The sequence below is a fragment of the Podospora bellae-mahoneyi genome, assembly GCF_035222275.1.
Source record: "Podospora bellae-mahoneyi strain CBS 112042 chromosome 1 map unlocalized CBS112042p_1, whole genome shotgun sequence".
Taxonomy (NCBI): Eukaryota; Fungi; Ascomycota; class Sordariomycetes; order Sordariales; family Podosporaceae; genus Podospora; species Podospora bellae-mahoneyi.
In genome coordinates this window covers 2,854,149-2,871,918 of record NW_026946359.1, presented here as the reverse complement: position 1 = coordinate 2,871,918, position 17,770 = coordinate 2,854,149, and the positions used below count along the sequence as shown (strand labels likewise).

The following is a 17,770-nucleotide window of genomic DNA, read 5'->3' as shown; positions in this document are numbered from 1 at the left end:
GCCTGTGGTCTCGAGTCTCCAGCACTCTCTCCACAGTGGACTCGGTGATGGCCACATAGCGTGTCTCCCACATGGTAAAATGGCAAAAGGCACGGAGAAGGCACCGAACTCACGACAACTTCCTGGTTGACAGCTGCAGAAACTAGCAAAACTACTAGTAATAGCCTCGGGCCATGCTCCGGCACTCACCGCGCCCTTCCCCTTTCCCCTACACGCGCCTCACCGGCCGCGAGCCGATCAGATCAGATGGTATCAGCTCACCAGCGGAAAAAGTCTTTTTCGAAACGCTATCTGGACGCTAGAAAGCACGGGTAGGAAACGCCTGCTGAGCAAAAACGGCTGAGGGCCAGGTCCTTTTAGCCTGAATGAAAAGCCAAGCCGGGAGAAGTTGCGAGGCAAGCGTTAGCTCGATCCCTTAGCATCAACGGGGGAGCCGCACCCCAGAACGCCCAGTGAACGCCCAGCTGGAGATGCCGCCGTGAGGGCGAACTCCGCGCAACAGGGCATCATCACTCAGCAACCCAGAGAAACATCTTCGTTCTTGCACAAGCGTGTTTGCCCAACAGCCACTAGTGCTTCTGGCAGTGACCTGTCGCCCTTTGGGAAGGGCCTCAAGTCAGCGCCGAAAACATGATCAAGGCCGAAAAGAAAGTGGGGTGCCCCGGATTCCCACTCGTCGGAAACACGGGGAGGCTTCCCACGGACCAATCACCGGCTGTCGTTGGAAACTTGACGGCTCGCTACCCCACTGGCCCACTGGCTGTCTCCAAAACATCACCATCATGTGCTTCGGCGGCGAGGGTGTGCCGCTCCGGCTTCCCTACGAGATGTCTCCTCCGACTGGCTACCAGCTCTGCCCGCATTAGTATGTAGCGAGACTACTCCGTAACCTTCTTCACCATCACCACCCCCTTGGCATCGGCCGCCTGACTTCGACCTCGACGTACCAGCACATCTCCAAGTCGTCTACGCGGAGCGGGATGTGCTTGTTTCCAAGCGTCGGGTTTGTGCCCAGCTTCTGCCAGCCCAAGCGAGGCCTGTGTATTATCGGCACGCATGGCCATACCATTGCAGTCGGTATGCATCTCATATACCTGCCGCCGTGACATCCTGGGAACCCCCCCCCCGGGGAGCTTCCGACTTTGGCAAATACTGCCTAATTGAGAAAGGAGCACACCCCTGCCTTCCCGTGGGTCAACAATTCGTCTCTTTTCCGCTGCCAACCATGGTTATCTCTCGAACGAGTTGAGAGAGCAGAGCCTTTGATTCCCTCACTGATGACAGAAACGAAACCATCACAAGACGACGTTGAGACGTTAGTGAGCGTTGGCCAAATCAAGCTCAAGTGCGCGCCACATCTCAGCGCCAATATGCAGCGCGATCTCTTTGTCGGTCCGCTTCCACCGGCCGTGCATAGGTTGCTGAAAGTGGCGGCGGCGGCATGCTCCCATTCGCTCGACGCTGCTCGGTTGGCTGGACGCTGACCAGGAGCCCACGCGAAAACCGGTCCGATCCCCAAGGCGGGCAAGCAGACGAGCATGCCCCCCCAGGGGCGCCATAACAGGCCCATGTCTGCCAAGTCTCGGCAAGGAAAAAAAGTGCGGGTCCCCACAGGAGGGGCCAAAGCTGGGGGAGAAGTGGTCAAAGTTGGGGAAAGATTGGAGAGACCTGGTGATCAACTCGACTCCACGATGCTTTGGTGTCATCGCTCCATCTTTTTTGCAGACTTCTCTGGGGTACGGGGAGGAGCGGGCTGGGGAGACCTGGGGTCCCCAGGAAATGTGTTGTCACGGAAATCAAGAGAGGAAAGTTTCACGAGCTTGACACAGTCCAGTCCTGAGTGAAGCATCTCGAATGTGAGTACTGTGTACGTATGGCTTGATGGGACATACATACATATCATATTAGCCTCATTGACAAGCAACCCGTCTCCGGCCAGCCCGTCGGGAACTGGCGAGACCAACGCGGGGGGGTACTTTCAACTGAGAGCCAGCAATCTGTTGCCGTCCTGTCCCGTACCGACGACCTGTACGGGCTGTATCGGCGTGCATGCGAGCCCCATCCAGACGTGCCTGGAACTGAACAAAAGACACTAGCTATTTGCAGAAGTGGAGGATTCGCCGTACGGGTTGCGGTTCTGGGGTGGTGAGGTGGTGGGCTCAGGGCCGCAGTTGGTCAAGCTTCTCTGGTGTGAACATGTCCCACACCTCCTCCCCCCATGATGCCTGCCCAACCCCGGTTGTCCCTCGAACGCCTGGCCGGTCCGTCTGTCCGTCTTGGTCTCCACGACTCTTCCGCACCCCAGGGTTGGTTGACCGTCCCTGAGCAACATGTCTTTATAATCCCCCATCCCATCCTCGTTTTTGTGTTCCTGACAATCCCACCCTTTTAGGATCCAAGGAGCCGGGTCAGCTGTGTCGCCAACATCTTTCTTGAGAGCCATTCAATTGCTGCCTCTCTCGTACCTCACAGCCCATCGTCGAGTTCACACACCAACCATCCATCACCATGGGCATCTTCGATAAGAAGCCCCAAGCTGCGGCGGCCGAGGTCGCCCAGGAGGAGGCTCCTCAGTTTGAGAGAGTCAACTGGCGTCAGGAGCCCGGTCTTCGCAAGCTCTACTTCTTCGCCATCATTCTTTGCGTTGCCTCTGCTACCACCGGTTACGATGGGTACGTTTGGTTTCGGAAGCAAAACTGGGGAGGCCCTTGCTAACATGGTATCTACAGTATGCTTTTCAACGCTGTCCAGAACATGGAGCAGTGGGACAGCTACTTCGAGAGACCCAGAGGTTCCCTCCTCGGTCTCGTCGGTGCTCTCTACCAGATTGGTTCTTTGGTCTCTATCCCTATCGTGTAAGTTCTGGATTCCAGAGAGAAAGAAGCCCAATGGCAATCAGCGATTGCTGACCTGGCCCGTGTCTACAGCCCTCTCCTCGCCGATAACTTTGGTCGCAAGCTCCCCATCGCCATTGGCTGCGTTATCATGATTGTCGGTGCCGTCATCCAGGGTTCTTGCACCAACATCCGTGTCTTCATGGGTGGCCGTGTCCTCCTCGGTTTCGGCAACTCCCTCGCCCAGATCTCGTCTCCCATGCTTCTCACCGAAATCTGCCATCCCCAGCATCGTGGCCGTCTTACCAGCGTCTACAACTGCCTGTGGAACGTCGGTGCCTTGATCGTCTCCTGGCTCGCCTTCGGCACCGCCTACGTCCCCACCGAGTGGTCGTGGCGTGTGCCCGCCCTTCTCCAGGCCCTCCCCTCGCTCATCCAGCTTGCCTTCATCTACTGGGTCCCCGAGTCCCCCCGTTTCCTCATTGCCAAGGACAAGCACGACCAGGCGCTTGCCATGCTCGCCAAGTACCACGCCAACGGCAACGACCAGCACCCCACCGTCCAGTTCGAGTACCAGGAGATCAAGGAGACCATCCGTCTCGAGTATGAGGCCAAGGGCAACTCCAGCTACGCCGATTTCTTCCGCACCAAGGGCAACCGCTACAGATTCGCCGTCCTCATCTCCCTCGGTATCTTCTCCCAGTGGTCTGGTAACGCTATCATCTCCAACTACTCCTCCAAGCTCTACGACTCGGCCGGTGTCACCGACCAGACTGCCAAGCTCGGTCTCGGTGCCGGCCAGACCTGCCTTGCCCTCATCGTCTCCGTCACCATGGCCATGCTTGTCGACAAGGTCGGTCGCCGCCCCATGTTCCTGGCCTCCACCGGTGGCATGTTCTGCACCTTTGTCTTCTGGACCATCTGCTCTGCTCTCTGGGACACCAAGCAGTCCCCCGGTGCTGACAAGGCCATGATCTTCTTCATCTGGATCTTCGGCATCATGTACTCTCTCGCCTGGTCCGGTCTCCTCGTCGGCTACGCCATCGAGATCCTCCCCTACAAGCTCCGCGCCAAGGGTCTCATGGTCATGAACTTGTCCGTCCAGTGCGCTCTCACCCTCAACATCTACGCCAACCCTGTCGCCTTCGACTTTTTCGGCCCCACCAACAGCACCTGGAAGCTCTACCTCATCTACACCTGCTGGATCTTCCTCGAGCTTGCCTTTGTCTACTTCATGTATGTCGAGACCAAGGGCCCCACCCTCGAGGAGCTCGCCAAGATCATCGACGGTGACGAGGCTGAGGTTGCCCGCGTCGACCTTAACCAGGTCGAGAAGGAGACTCAGATCAGCGAGACCAAGTCTGCTTAAAGCAGTTGGCTTGTTTTTAGCTCTTGCTTTTTGTGGGAAAAAAGGCGACTTGTTTGATGTTTTGTTTTGCGTGCGCGCGATTTTGATGTCGCTTATTATTTTGATTCGGGACATTGAAGATTATGTGTTTACGCGAACGATGAACAAAAAAATATTGAAGTTGCATAGCGGTGGATTTTGTTTAATATGCGCGCGCGTGTCTCTGTTGTTGGATGGAATAATCTATTTTTTACTATATACCCCCCCCCCCAATACTATTACTACCTCAATACAAGCCACCTACTCAATATATGTGTTTGGAAAATTATGCTTTTTGCTCGGTTTCATGAAATTTGTGAGATATGGTGGTTGTGCCTTACGGATAGTTTGGAAGATTTGGGGTGCCGCGTTTGAATTTAGCCACGGTGAGGGAGATTGTCTCAAGGTGGTGATGGCTTCACCTTGGATCTCTGACTCGTAATTTTGGATTGGTGTGCTGATTATGTCGTTATCTCTTGGATTTAACCACGGTGAGGGAGGTGGGGAGGTTTGTGGTGATGGCTTCACTTCACCTTGTTGCCGGAAATGGAATATGGAGGGCTGATGGGAACTTTTTCTTTTTTTCGCATGACGATGTTGACTGGATCTCATCACCGGTCATCATGGCCACTTCACTTGGGACAACTCATCACCCGCGATGATCCCAATGGCTGCCTGACTCTCGCTTCACGTCTTGACATTCTCCCATCCGCCCGGTTCATTGCCCCCTTGGCCCTGCCTGATGTAGGGAAACACTAGATCTGTTCCGTCCACTTGGGTTTTGGGTCCATCACGATTCGGGGAGGGGCTTCCAAACTTCAGGCATCTTTTGCACCTCGCGTGGGTTTTTCCCGGACCAGACTCCGGAGAAGGGTTTTCTTGCCGCAAGCTGGAGAGCGAGTAGACCGAGGGTCGGTACCACCACCAGACAAAGCCTAGATCTTACAGCAACATGAGGGCAACATCGAGGTAGGAATATGTGGCAAAGACAACAGCACTAGACCAGCCTAGAGTCTCTACTACAAGAGGGCATCATGAGACGAGATGAGAAGTTCTAGAAGCGAAATGGGAACATCACATTGGACCGTGAAGAAACCAAGAGGTTACAATCCGCCACGCATCATCACATCCTCATCCATCCTCAACTGATTATTCCCATCGATACCACCGTACCAAACATTCCCACCCCCCTCCCCCTTTGACGATCAGCTTCCCAACTCGAGCAATTGATCGATAAAACCACAATCATTTATATTACCCGCTCCCCATTATCCCCCCCCTCACCCCACACACCCTTTCCCCTTCTTCAAGGTACCCCCTACCTCCCCCCTAGGTACCGTCTACCACTCCTGCACGCCAACCCTTTTCACCCGTGGCACTAAAGCATAATACCCGGTCAGGCAAAATAGCCCAAACAGCTGGGAGTGGGCATCTTGGCCTCGACCCCGTTCTCCACATGGCGATCAGGTACCGGATACTCGTTGTTCCCAGACTTCCCGTGTATTTACTACTACTTGCCCGCCTTCGGACTTGACTTCGTACCACCACATTCGCCATCCCGAAAGCAGTCGGGATGATCCCAGTTTGATTGAATCTAGCCCTTGTGCTTACTCTGTGTGTGTGTGTGTGTGTGTGTGTGTGTGTGTGTGTGTGTGTGTGAGAAATCCCACCGCGGATGTACACACCTCACCTGTCTCTTCTGCATAAGGGTGAATAGGTGTATGCAGAGCTACTGCACAGAACTTCCCTTTCGCTTCTGGCTTTATACAGGGCAACCTCTTTGTTTTTGGTGTTGAGACCACGACGAGAGGGGACATCGCTCGACCCAGATAAATTTGAACCAAGAGGCCCACCAAAATTCCACGCCTTCTCTGTCTTGGAATGTGCAGCCCCGTAGTCTAATATGCAAGAGTCAGCGTCAAACCGGGGTTGTTTGATTACTGGGCTCCGACGGATACGCTGCTGGACTGGACTACTAGAGGGATCAGTTCCACACTTCCGTTCAGACACTCCATGTAGAAACGGTGACCACAGATACTGTTGAAATCCTACCGTACCTGAGGAATAAGCATGCCGTGCCGCGAGCCGTGACCCGCACCGAGAGTCTGTTCGTTTTCATATCACTATCATGATATGATCACGATAAGATAGACCGTTTTGAATGACTTGCAGAGGGAGACAATCTATATGCGGTGATACACCTCCTGCAATGGAGATCATGAAGACAGTCTTGAACAAACACACACAAAATATCTCAAATACTTTGCAGGAGGAACAATAATAAACCACGCACTCTAATAAGATTCAAAGTTGAGAGAGATAACGCGTCACTTGCGGGGATGGATAGTATAACGGTGAGGTATTAACTTGACTCAAATATCATAGAAGGATACCAGTAAAGTCCGATCCGTTCTGTTTGTGGTGTTTATGATAAATGAAACATCAGAGGCGCACCAATCGCCCACAGCAGTGGGAGATAAAGTCAGCTTCTAGAATGCTTCTGTAACATAACTGACCAATTTTCACTCCGAGACCTCTTTTATGGTTGCTGTGATTTACTCTGTCAGTGCATAGATAATTTTCATGTTGTCTGACTGCATGAAGCCTAAAAAGGGGGCCCCTTTCTTAGGTACACAAACAAGCCAAGCCCAGACCAAGACACAGCAACTTCCTGAAATAAACTCTGTATTCCTCCTTTATCCTAAGCCCAATGGCAACACCAACAAATTTTGCTATGTTTTAGGGAGGGTAACCCATGCAAAAGAGAGCTTGTCCATTCAGAGAGATGGTATTAAAAATACCAACAAAAAGTCAAAATATATGATGAGAGTGGGATTCGAACCCACGCCCCTTTCGAGACCAGGAAGATACTTCTTAAGAGAAGAATCAGAAATTCAGGTGGGCCTGAACCTGGCGCCTTAGACCGCTCGGCCATCTCACCGTTCATTGATGCCGTGGCTCAACAAACCCAAGCTACACATTGGCCGCTCCCTCCATCGCACTGTTGATGCAGCATTCAGGGGCACTAAAACACCATAGAGCACTCCAGCAAGTATCATTCCTGTTGCGCAGTGTGTATATGCAATAGCCTTTATTTCTATCCTAAAACTACCATTACCCGGCCAATTCATTTTCTCCATTGCATGACCAAACCAATACCCTCGCCCAACTACCTCATCAGTCCATTCCCCAACCCCCTAAAACTCCTCCTAGTATCCCTATCCCGCACACTCTCTCTAACTCCCATTCCCTCTCTCTTACTCTCCTTCATATTCCTTCCATCCCCAAGACCCCTCAACCCATGCACCCCCCTAATACTCCGTCTCCTATTCTCCCGTTCAACTTGCACATCCCTCCTCCTCTTTTCCATAACCCCCATCTGTTGCCGCCCACCACCACCAACCCCAGGCACCTGCCCATTCCCGCCCAAAAACTCAAAAGTCCTCAAATCCGCCAAAAACCTCCTCAACCTCAACCCCGTCTCCCTCCTCACCAACCCATCAAACTCCTTATCCGCCGACGCCGCACAAATAATCTTCAGCCCCTTCAGCACATCCTCATCAGAAATATCCCTGTCGTCTTCCGTCTCCCTTGCTCCCACCCCCGCAAAAAGCCCCTTCCTCAAATTCCGCCCTTGCCCCAACCCTCTAGAAGAGTTCGACTCACTCGGCCTGAACCCCAACCCTCTAGGAGGCGGCATCATATACGGTATATACTCCCGTGAACGTACCGGTTGAACAATAGAAGCAGAAGGGGGCAAGTTAGCACCCTGCTGCTGCTGCTGCTGCTCAGCATCCATCCTCTCCCTTCTCATCATCGCCGCCTTCTGCAGCCTCTGCGCCGGTGTTGTTGGTGAAGGGGGTTTCCCCTTGCTCCCAGACGACGAAGACGTTCTTTTTTTGGTGCTGCTGCTTGTTGTGATTGTCATTGTCGTTGGCGATGACACTGCACCAAAGGGGGAGGAGCATTCCCTCACCTCCATCGCGTCGAGTTTTCGCACCACGTCATCGAGCGCTCTCTTAAAGGAGGATGGCGTGCCTAGGGGGTGGTGTTCCCATGTTTGGGGGAGGAGAAGCTCAGGTGTCTTGGTGATAACGCCGCGATTAGTGACAAATGGTGCCTTTACCGGTGTCTTCCCCTGAGCTGGTGTTGGCATAGGAGTATTAATCCCCTTCCCCTTCGCCTCCAACTCTGTCTTTGTCTTCAAAACTCCCGCCGGCTTGTGCAAGCCATGCGCTGGATTAACACCCTTGTTCTCCATCAAGAGCTTCTGCTCCTGATCGATACTCCCCTTCTCCCCCAACACCCTCCCCTCCTTCTCCGGCGACGGCTCCCTCTCCTCAACAATAGTAGTAGGCAACTGCCTCCACGCACTAACCATACTATCCCCAGCCTGCCAATCACTCTTGATCCCATGCCTCACCTGCGGCGCCGTCCTTGGCGGCAGCAGCGCAGGCAACACCTTCTCATCTTCCCCCCCTCCCCTATCCACCTCCTTCCCCTTCACCGACCTCACCCCCGAGGAACTATTCACCCGCTGCTCCGAAAGCGGCAGCAACGGCTCCTTCTCACTCCCAGAACTAGACCCCAGCTTCTGATATCCCTCCGGTTTTACCTCACTCTGCGATCCCACCGTAATTCCCACATCCTCCGAACTCGCCGCCACAGACGACGCCGGCGCAACAGGCAAAGGCTTATTCGCCAAAAACACCGTACTCGCCCTCGCCCTAACAACCCTCTTCTCCACCGCCGCCAGCTTAACCGGCTCAACCGACGTACTACTCGACCCCGAATAAATCTCGTTATTCCGCGAGCTGCTGCCCCCCTCTTTCATCTCCGTCTCATCAGCCATCATCCCCCGTCTCGGCTTATAAACAACCACCGTCCCTGAACTTGACTCCTTACTCCCCAAAGAGGCCACCCCCTCCATAACCCCCGTCCCGAAACTCAACTCTTTAGCACCCAAAGTGATATCCAAAGACGAAACCCCCTTCACGACGCCCATCCCCAAACCCCCCTTCCCCTTCGCCCCAACCTTCGGCACATTACTCCCCCCAAACTGATCCAACCTCCTCGTCCTACTCCCCCCCAACTTCTTTCCCCCCTCATCATACCTCCTCACCTGTCCCTTCTGCTCGCAAGAAGTAACCGCCAACCCCGCCTCCCAAAACTCCTCCCTCCAAGGCAAAAGCTCCCGCACCGTCCTCACCGAAGCCGTCGTTGACGGTGTAGACAACAACAACAACGACCCACGAGTCCTATCAAACGCCTTTTCAAACTCCTCCAGCTCACGGACAAATTCGTCAATGGTTCGTTCAGAGTCGGTTTTGGGGTCGGTTCTTGTTGTTGTGGCTGCTTCTTCCCGTTGCTTGGGGTTCATAACTGAAATTTTTGTTACATCGGGGAGTTGTTTCTGGTGGGGGGGAACAGGTATTGTTGTTGTTGTTGTTGTGGTCTGTGCTGGCGGTGACGGTACCAAAGCTGATAGCCGTTGCTGTTGAATAATCGGACTTTCCGGGATCATCATCGACTCCTTGACTGGGTCAACTGAACGTTTGCAGTGGCGGGGATGGGCCTTGGGGAATACTGAATAGCGAGGAGTCTGCACTCGGCGTCGTGTAAGGTTGTGATCTACTGGTGTAGCGACTAGTGTTTTCCCTTTGGTACAGTCGAAAACAGCCTTAATGTGTTCAGTCTGTGGGCCCCCCGATGTCTGGTTCCTGGTGTTGGGATGTGATGATGGCTGGGCAGGTTTTTTTCCCGGCGCGTGTCTGTGTCGGGTTTCACCGGCTTGCTTGATATTCGCTCGAATATTATCTTTCGGCGGCGGACGCGGTGGCTTCGACGGGCTCCAAGAGCAACCTCCCACATTTTCCTCTGACGACGGCGGCGGGGGAAGAGGACGGGATCTTGGACTGCCGCCGCCTTGTTTGACATCACCAGCCTTGAGCTGCCTCGACACTCGCTTGGCCGTACTAGAGGTCCGACTGCCAGTAGAGTGTCTAAAAGATACACGAGCCCTGGTCCTCCTCTTTCGCCGTGTAAGGGCACGTTGGGCACGGCGTAGCTTCCTAAGGGACTCGCTCAGAGGCTTCCGTATGACCTCCTGAGCAGCTCTATGAGCCGGAATGGCACTCGCGGTTGAAGGACTTAAAATGGGGGGAGCATCTGGATTGACATTGGGTGGTGGTGGTGGTGATGGCGTTGGTCTGAACTTTGGCCGACGGTGCGGACTTCCCTTCTAAGTTAAGTTGAATGCAGGCATCGTCCATATATTCCAAAAAAAAGAAAGAAAAAAAACTCGATTCCAAAAAAAACCAGGCAAGGTGCCGGTGGTATGGCTGTTGGGCGCGTTTGTGTGAACAGTATGGGTGGTAAATGGAAGAGGAGGCTCAGACCTCAAACAACATTGTATTGGACGAAACCGGAAGCAAAGGAGAGGAAACTGCGACACCGAGCTGAGAAGGGGGACTCGAGATGGCTCATAGAGGCAGGCGCCAGGAACTGTTTTTGTTGTTGTTCGTGGTAACTACTGCCACTACTGGCTCATCCCTTATAGGTGCTCGAGAAACACCATGAGCATTCAGGGCGATTATTTCCTGATGTCTTTGACCCCTGGTGATGCATACATTTCGAGCTGGCGACGACCCTTGCGCAGTAGGAATTCAATTGCAGAGAAGTCTCTTTTGTCTAGACTGATGCTTTTATCAAACTCCTCGCTGTTTCAAAGTCAGTATTGAAGTCATGTAGTGAAGCGTGAGCATCCTACCGAGCAAAGGTCTGAAAGTGGTTCCGTGTGGCCTCCGGCTTCTTGCGGCATTCTCGAAGACACTGCCGATAAAGACCGAGGACTTCTTTTTGGAGACCTGAGAGACGCATCTTGGGGTGTTGAGTGTAGCGCAATTGGATGATGCAGGGCGATTTGAGATTATTGACATGCTGCACCTAGAATGAGATGACGTCGAAAATCCATGGCACAATTAACCGAGGGTCTGTGCGAAAGCAAGCTCACTTCTGCTACGGAGAGAGGGTTATTTTATTAACTGGATAATATAATACGAGCCCAATAGCTAAAAAATCTAATGTATCCTATATCTATGCTTTTTTCTAGCTTAATTAACTTTAAAAAATAATGGTTTTCTATTAAAAATAATCATTACTATTATAAATAAATTTTTTATTTGTTTTCAGTTACGCAAGTTAATTTTTTTCTTCATAACTATTTTATAAACAGTACTAATATTAAAATTACTATACAGATATTAATTAATACAAAAGTAATGTCACGGCATCAAAGCGAGGCTCATAGGAGAACAAGGTGTGAGGCTTGGAAGGAGCAGCGCCGCTTCGGCTGTATTTAGATACCGCTTCGTAGAGAGCTTTGGTCCTCTTTTCCTTTCCTTCGCGCAATAACAAGACACCTACCCTAGTCCTTGGTCGGCACTGTGACACGAATAATGAAATGGTGAGAAAACATACAAAACAACTACAACACTACCAATATGACCTCAACAAGTCTCTGAATGAACACACCTGTGTGACAGTGACTCGCTCGCAGGCCGCACATCATGTAGGACAAAGAAAAGACGCTATAGGCTCGCAGGCCACACAATAAGCACCGGATTGGCCTGATCAGAGGGCCAGAATTGCCTGCACATGCGCGAGGCACAAAATACGAAGAAAATAAAGTCGATGTCCTGTCTAAAATAGAATGTCCGAAGCAGACCGCTTTTATACATGACCCCTGAACTTCCGAATCCTCAAAGAGCCTCACTTCCTTACTCATACCCTCAGGCTTGTGGCTGCACCCCTAACCACTATATAATTTATTGGATAATTTTATTATATTTTTAAGTTATTTAAATTAAATTATTACGGTGTTAATTTCTATACGTTAATTTATAGCTATCGTAGGTACATTTAGTTATTAGTTAATATATAGGTTTAATGAGAAAAAATAGATTTAGTTTTGGTGTGTTTTGGTAGATGTACTGTCCAGTGAAAAAGTGGCCCTCTCTCCGTAGCAGAGAGGTCTTGCTTTCGCAGAGACCCTCGGTTATAGTGGAACCTCGGTAATCCAGCGGCCGCTTCGGCGGTCCATTGAGCGTTTCTGTCGGGAGCGGCAGTGGATCGACGGCCCCACACGGCCTAGGCAGACCGAGCTATAATCGGGACTTCGGTCGCCAGGGCTGAGCTCAAAGCTCAAACTTACCGCATTTCCATTCAGAGACCTCTCAATCGCCAAGACCTGCCACGTTGAACTGGTTAGCTTCTTGTAGTAAATAGAGCGAGCCTCGAGCTAGAATCTACCTTGCTCTGTATAAACAAATTCCAGCTCATTGGTTTGATGTAGCTTCGCCCCGATCAACGAGACCAAGTCCAAACAAGTAAACACACAGCCTCCCGGTATGCCTACTGCAAAGAGTGTGACCATATTGGCTCAAACTGGACCAATGGATGATCACTTTCCACAGAAGACGAGACTCGCCTCGAAAGGTCGCCTGGAAACCCGCTTCGAGGGATGCATGCTGCGGTTACAGCTAGTTTCTCTATATATCGAGATAACCTGACATTGGAGTACCACGCTTCTAAAGATGTCGTGGATTCCTCATCGTTGCTCACTTTACAAAGCATATAAAGTTCTCAAAACCCGAGACTTAACTTTGTGGCTTACCTCAAAAACTTGAAGCCACTTCGTGGTGGCTCAAAAAACGAGCAGTAAAGAAATATCAAAGTCAAACTCCTAATCTCTGTTTGAAAATATCCTCTTACTTCCTTTCTATTTCTGGTCCTTTTGCCAGGCCCTATCGCCTCGATCTGGGAAATCCCCGAGAACGACCCAGTGCCAGAACTTCTACAGGCCGGTGTTTTCGACAAAGACACCCTGCCACTTCTGCAGGCCATTCTGTGGGCAGCTTTGCAAGCCCTGGCTCTCGCTGCAGTTGGAAATATGACAAGGGGACCGAATCGGCCTATTTATGTCGAGACCGCGCCAGTAGACGATCCGCTACGCATAGATCCACCAGACGGGACCCCGAACGCTCAAGGCAAAGAAAAAGGAAAACAGGCAAATCTTGCTGTCAGCCTTCCTCAGAACTCACCCACAACGTGGTTACCACCACCGCAGCTTGAAAACGAAGAATTGAATGACGGCGAACACTTCCTCGTCGATTACCCCGTGCCAGAAACCCTTTCCTCGTACCCACCCGCGCTCAAAGGTATACCAGATACCATCCGCACGGTTGTACGATCATCGATAGACGCAGTCTTTGAACGAGCCCGTTCAGAGAAAGAGGCGGCTGTGGCATTGGCCCAGCGTGTGGCCCAAGACACGGCGAGACAGGAGGAAGAGGAACAGGCAACAGAAAATCAACAAATGACAGAAGAAAATGAACTACCCGCGGAGAGTTTGACAACGGCGGTGGTCGTTTCGCCTGCTTCTCGCGTGGAGGATCAATCACTACCAAGCGAGGCTCAAACCGAGCCAGAACGACCAAAACTCAAGCCATCCCGGGCCTGGCGTCGCAGGGTATTCTCTCATCGCCACTTGGAGCGGTATATATCTCAGACCGGCGAAAAGAATAAGAACCACGAAACTCCAGGATCGCCCAGTGCTTTTACCAGGCTCACATTCAAAACCCTCAACCGTCCCTCAGACGGCACCAAGGAATCCAGAGAAGAGATGTACGCCCCATACCTACCCTTCCCACCCAACCTCCCTCCTCTCGACTAACTTTCTTACCCAGAGAATGCACCGCCTGTCTCGAACCCACTAAAAGAGCCGACTCGGTAAAAGCCGCCATATGCAACCACACCTACTGCAAACCCTGCTTCGAGCAGCTCGTCCTCACCGGCCTCCAAACCGAAGCCCAATTCCCCCCAAAATGCTGCCTCAACCCCATCCCCTGCCGCACCATCACAAAGTACACCTCACGATCAACCCGAAAACTCTACAACGAAAAATCTACCGAATACGCAACCACCGACAGAATCTACTGCCCTATCCCCAACTGCGGCCGATGGCACGACAAAACCACCATCATCACCCCCCAAACAGGCACCACCACCACCCCCTACCTCAAGTGCACCAAAGGCCACAAAATGTGTCCCACCTGCCACCAAAAAGCCCACAAAAAAACCGAATACTGCCCCCAAGACCCAGACTACCTCCGCACCAAAGCCTTCATCCAAGAGTCCGGCTGGCAAAAATGCCACCGCTGCAAACGCGTCGTAGAGCACGTGTCCGGATGTAGACACATGACCTGCCCCTGCGGCGGCCAGTTCTGCTACGTCTGCGGCGCCAGGTGGAAGACTTGCTTCTGCACAGACAGACAGGTAGACGTGATGAAATCAAAAGCCGCCGCGCGCCGGCATGAGAAACAACAGCAACAACAGAGCGAACCTGCCAGCAGCAGCCAAGCTTCACAACCCACCACCACCCCAGCTGATGAATCAACACTCGCGAGACTGACCCAAATATCCGAGCACTCCTCACTTCTCACCTTTATCATGACCTCGATAACGGACCACCAATCTGACATTTTAATCACGTCTCACTCCCGCGAAACATCCCAGCTCGTCAAGTCCCATGCCCTTCGCCGTCGCAGCTTGAATCTAAACCAATCCACCGCCCTCGCCCGCATGCAAAACTCCCACATTGCAGGTGTTGCCTCCCTTCAAAAGAAACACGAAGGCGTCGAAAGGGAGTTTTCTCTCAAAGTAGGGGAATTCCCCTCTGACTCTATCCCAGACGCAGGGAAATCACCAGAGGAGACGAAACTCCAGACTGGATACATCACCCTAAACCAAAAAGTGAGATCAACACAAAACAGAGAGATGGGGATGTTAAAACTGGAGCAAATTGTGGAAAAGGGGGAAAAGGAGAGGGAATTAATGAGGAAGAAGGAAAAACTTGAGCAGGAATTAGGACAAGAGGCTAGGGAGCTGAGACGGAGGCAGGTTATGGAGGCAGAGTGGGGGAGGTTGGTTTGGGAGGAGAGGGCGAGGATTTTGAGGGAGATGGAGGAGAGGGAGAGGGAGGTTGTTATTTTAGAGGGGGGAGGAGAGTAGCTGATGAGAGGTGAAGTGGTGATGGTGGCATGTGAAGTTGATGTGGTCCGTGCGACGAGCGTCTAAGTGTAAGTCGAGGAACAAGGGGGGGGATGTGAAAAACCCCGCCCACCAATCAGCATAAATATTTGAGATGGGAAGCTCTTATCTTATCTTTGGAACCATTTGGGTACGTCATTGCCTGGGGCGTTCTTGGAGAAGGGAAATACCCCGTGGCTGGAGGTTTGGGAAGCTGGATAGCGAGTTGGGTTGGTAGAATGAGATAAGGAACATATAGGTATATAAAGAAACATAACCTCTCATATTGTAGACATCAAACTGAATGTTGCCACAGTGAATCTTTTCATGCTTAGAGATGCTGTCTCCACCTTGCCGAGCTTAAATCACGACAAGGCGCATTCCCGCACTTTGACATGCAGCGCGATACAACCATGCAGAAGGAAGATCTCCATATCTTTGAGCTTCTTCTGTCGGAAATGGGTGCGTGGAAAGCTGCGCCTTTGGCTGAACCCGGTACGTAATGTGGTTAGGTGTGTCGTTGGGAGGCAGCAGTTGTGAGTGGTCAGCCTGTGGGTGAAGCTGTGGCTCCCCACTGTTTGTGGCGCATGCCTGATCAGGCTAGGGCCGATTCTTCTCTACCAAGCAGGAGCACATGTTTTTGGTGTGCGTTTACTGTTGCTCCAACTTCAAGCGTTCAATTACATTGTATTATATTGCGGCTCTCGCTGTTTGTATAACAGCTTATTCCTGAGACCTGTGCTCTTCAACCAATATCTAAGAAGTACTGGTCATTTTATACAGACATTTCCGCTCGCAGTCCTAACAAAGATGATCACGACTTACACAAAATCAGCATGTGGGGGTCGATACTTCCCCTTCTGCCCTAGCTCGCCATTCCAGGAACTAGCCGGGATGCTCCCGTCCTGTCTTCGTTCCAGATCTTGGCTTTTCAATGGTGTTATCTCTCCCTCTCTCCAAAGGTGATGATCCGTATCATTTCTATCCGCCAGTTGGTACAACCAAGGTGCCAGTAACCAGCCATCTTATGATATGATTTTTGCGCTGCCTTTTTCCAAATCTGCCCAATCCTGATCGAGTTCGAGTGTCCTGCAGCGCCTGTGCTCGGCGTCCCTTATTGCGTTAGGTCTCCCTACCCGCCTACTTACCTTACCTTGGTGTTCGCCTCGAGACGAAAGCAACCTGAGTGGTGTGTGTGTGCGTGTGCAGCTGGGGTGCATTATAAGGCGCATATCCCATCTCCTCGCCCTTGCGACCCTCCCTTTCTCCCTTTTTTTTTCAGCTTTTGTTGCTGTCACCAAAAACACATCAGCTCACCACCTGGTTACCGCACATATTCGTCGTTCCACATACCGCGAGTCAACGACTACACCTAACAAAAAATGGCCGCTCCTCCTGAAGTTTCTCACGGCCGCGGTGGCGCCGGCAACATCAACCCCGATGACACCAAGTACGTCGACGGAGAGGTCGTCCGTGTTGGCGCCGAGGGCAGCCATGGCGATGGAGCTTTCAGCACTGGTCGTGGAGGTAAGCTTCGGCCTCTTTTGTCCCATACATCATCTAGGATATAGCCCATGACCCACGCCATCAACATCGCTGTCCACTTGTCTCCTCCCCCTACAATCAAACAAAGGGGCAAAACAACACTCTGGTGATGATGATGATGGTGGTCGAGGTGGTGTCATGCTAGCCTTATCGACCTCGACCCAGCACCCCTGCTGCCTCCCCCACGGGGCCTACGCCAAGGCTCGGCAGGACGATAAGGCTTTCTTTCTCCACACACAAGATGGCCCGAACAGAACAAAAGGGCTAACTTGAGAATTTCCAAAGGCGCTGCCAACATCGCCGACACTGGCAAGAAGCAGACCGTCCGTGCCGACAAGGACTTGGTTCCCGAGGCTGCCATTCGTCCATCCCAGGACACGGACTACCACACTGGCCGCGGCGGTGCTGGTAACGAGTACAAGGATGCCTCCAAGGAGCACGCCAAGAAGGTGGTGGACGGGGAGACGAACCCTGTCGGTTTGGCGGACAGACTGAAGAGGAAGATTTTGGGAGTGTTCAAGAAATAGACAGAGGGTGTGGGAGTGTTTGTCTGGAATTTTTCTTTCTCTTGCTTTCTACTGTCAATCTGCACTGATACCACATTTTGTTCACGACTTGTTGGACGTTTTGCAATTTCGGCTTTATTTGAAGGAGGTGGGGATGGGGGGGGGGGGTGGTTTACATCAAAGAGATGAGTTATGATAATGAGGTGGATATGAGTTGGGACGCAAGGTATACTATAATGGCAAGCTTTTGGCAATATCTCTAGCTCTTTTTTGTGTGCTTTGCTTGTTTGTCCTGATTCCAACCACCGCAAGAACCGCACATCACCTCACCATCAAACTGATCACGAGGAGCTTCACCAAGAAAAGAGATTCCTCGTAAGTAATGAAACCCACACACACACACCTTGACC

General features: G+C 51.9%; 6 protein-coding genes and 1 non-coding gene across 7 annotated transcripts; 4 read left to right on the top strand and 3 right to left on the bottom strand.

The window, feature by feature from the left end:
- Window positions 1-630: 630 nt before the first annotated feature.
- On the top strand, window positions 631-1,484 carry QC761_0009740 (uncharacterized protein; the record flags this gene model as incomplete). The annotated part of the gene is given in 3 exon segments (XM_062871899.1): window positions 631-865; window positions 874-1,077; window positions 1,303-1,484. Coding segments are annotated over 3 exon segments (621 nt in total).
- A 1,024-nt stretch (window positions 1,485-2,508) lies between these two features.
- On the top strand, window positions 2,509-4,512 carry QC761_108800 (uncharacterized protein; the record flags this gene model as incomplete). Its single annotated transcript, XM_062874164.1, has 3 exons — window positions 2,509-2,672; window positions 2,730-2,855; window positions 2,928-4,512. The coding sequence occupies 3 exons, from the start codon at window positions 2,509-2,511 to the stop codon at window positions 4,201-4,203; spliced, it is 1,566 nt and encodes a 521-aa protein (XP_062737274.1). The 3' UTR covers window positions 4,204-4,512.
- A 2,530-nt stretch (window positions 4,513-7,042) lies between these two features.
- On the bottom strand, window positions 7,043-7,162 carry QC761_0009720. The gene has a single exon. It is a non-coding gene; the product is annotated as a tRNA-Leu (tRNA).
- Window positions 7,163-7,390: 228 nt separating this feature from the next.
- On the bottom strand, window positions 7,391-9,601 carry QC761_108790 (uncharacterized protein; the record flags this gene model as incomplete). Its single annotated transcript, XM_062874163.1, has 1 exon — window positions 7,391-9,601. One exon carries the CDS (start codon window positions 9,599-9,601, stop codon window positions 7,391-7,393), a length of 2,211 nt encoding a protein of 736 aa, XP_062737273.1.
- A 1,212-nt stretch (window positions 9,602-10,813) lies between these two features.
- On the bottom strand, window positions 10,814-11,270 carry QC761_108788 (uncharacterized protein; the record flags this gene model as incomplete). The annotated part of the gene is made up of 2 exons (XM_062874162.1): window positions 10,991-11,270; window positions 10,814-10,940 (listed from the first exon to the last, which is right to left on the bottom strand). Exons 1-2 carry the CDS (start codon window positions 11,098-11,100, stop codon window positions 10,814-10,816), a joined length of 237 nt encoding a protein of 78 aa, XP_062737272.1. The 5' UTR covers window positions 11,101-11,270.
- Window positions 11,271-12,485: 1,215 nt separating this feature from the next.
- On the top strand, window positions 12,486-15,593 carry QC761_108770 (uncharacterized protein). The gene is made up of 2 exons (XM_062874161.1): window positions 12,486-13,905; window positions 13,968-15,593. The coding sequence occupies exons 1-2, from the start codon at window positions 13,172-13,174 to the stop codon at window positions 15,289-15,291; spliced, it is 2,058 nt and encodes a 685-aa protein (XP_062737271.1). The 5' UTR covers window positions 12,486-13,171; the 3' UTR covers window positions 15,292-15,593.
- Window positions 15,594-16,017: 424 nt separating this feature from the next.
- On the top strand, window positions 16,018-17,521 carry QC761_108760 (uncharacterized protein). The gene is made up of 2 exons (XM_062874160.1): window positions 16,018-16,836; window positions 17,140-17,521. Exons 1-2 carry the CDS (start codon window positions 16,692-16,694, stop codon window positions 17,379-17,381), a joined length of 387 nt encoding a protein of 128 aa, XP_062737270.1. The 5' UTR covers window positions 16,018-16,691; the 3' UTR covers window positions 17,382-17,521.
- Window positions 17,522-17,770: the final 249 nt, after the last annotated feature.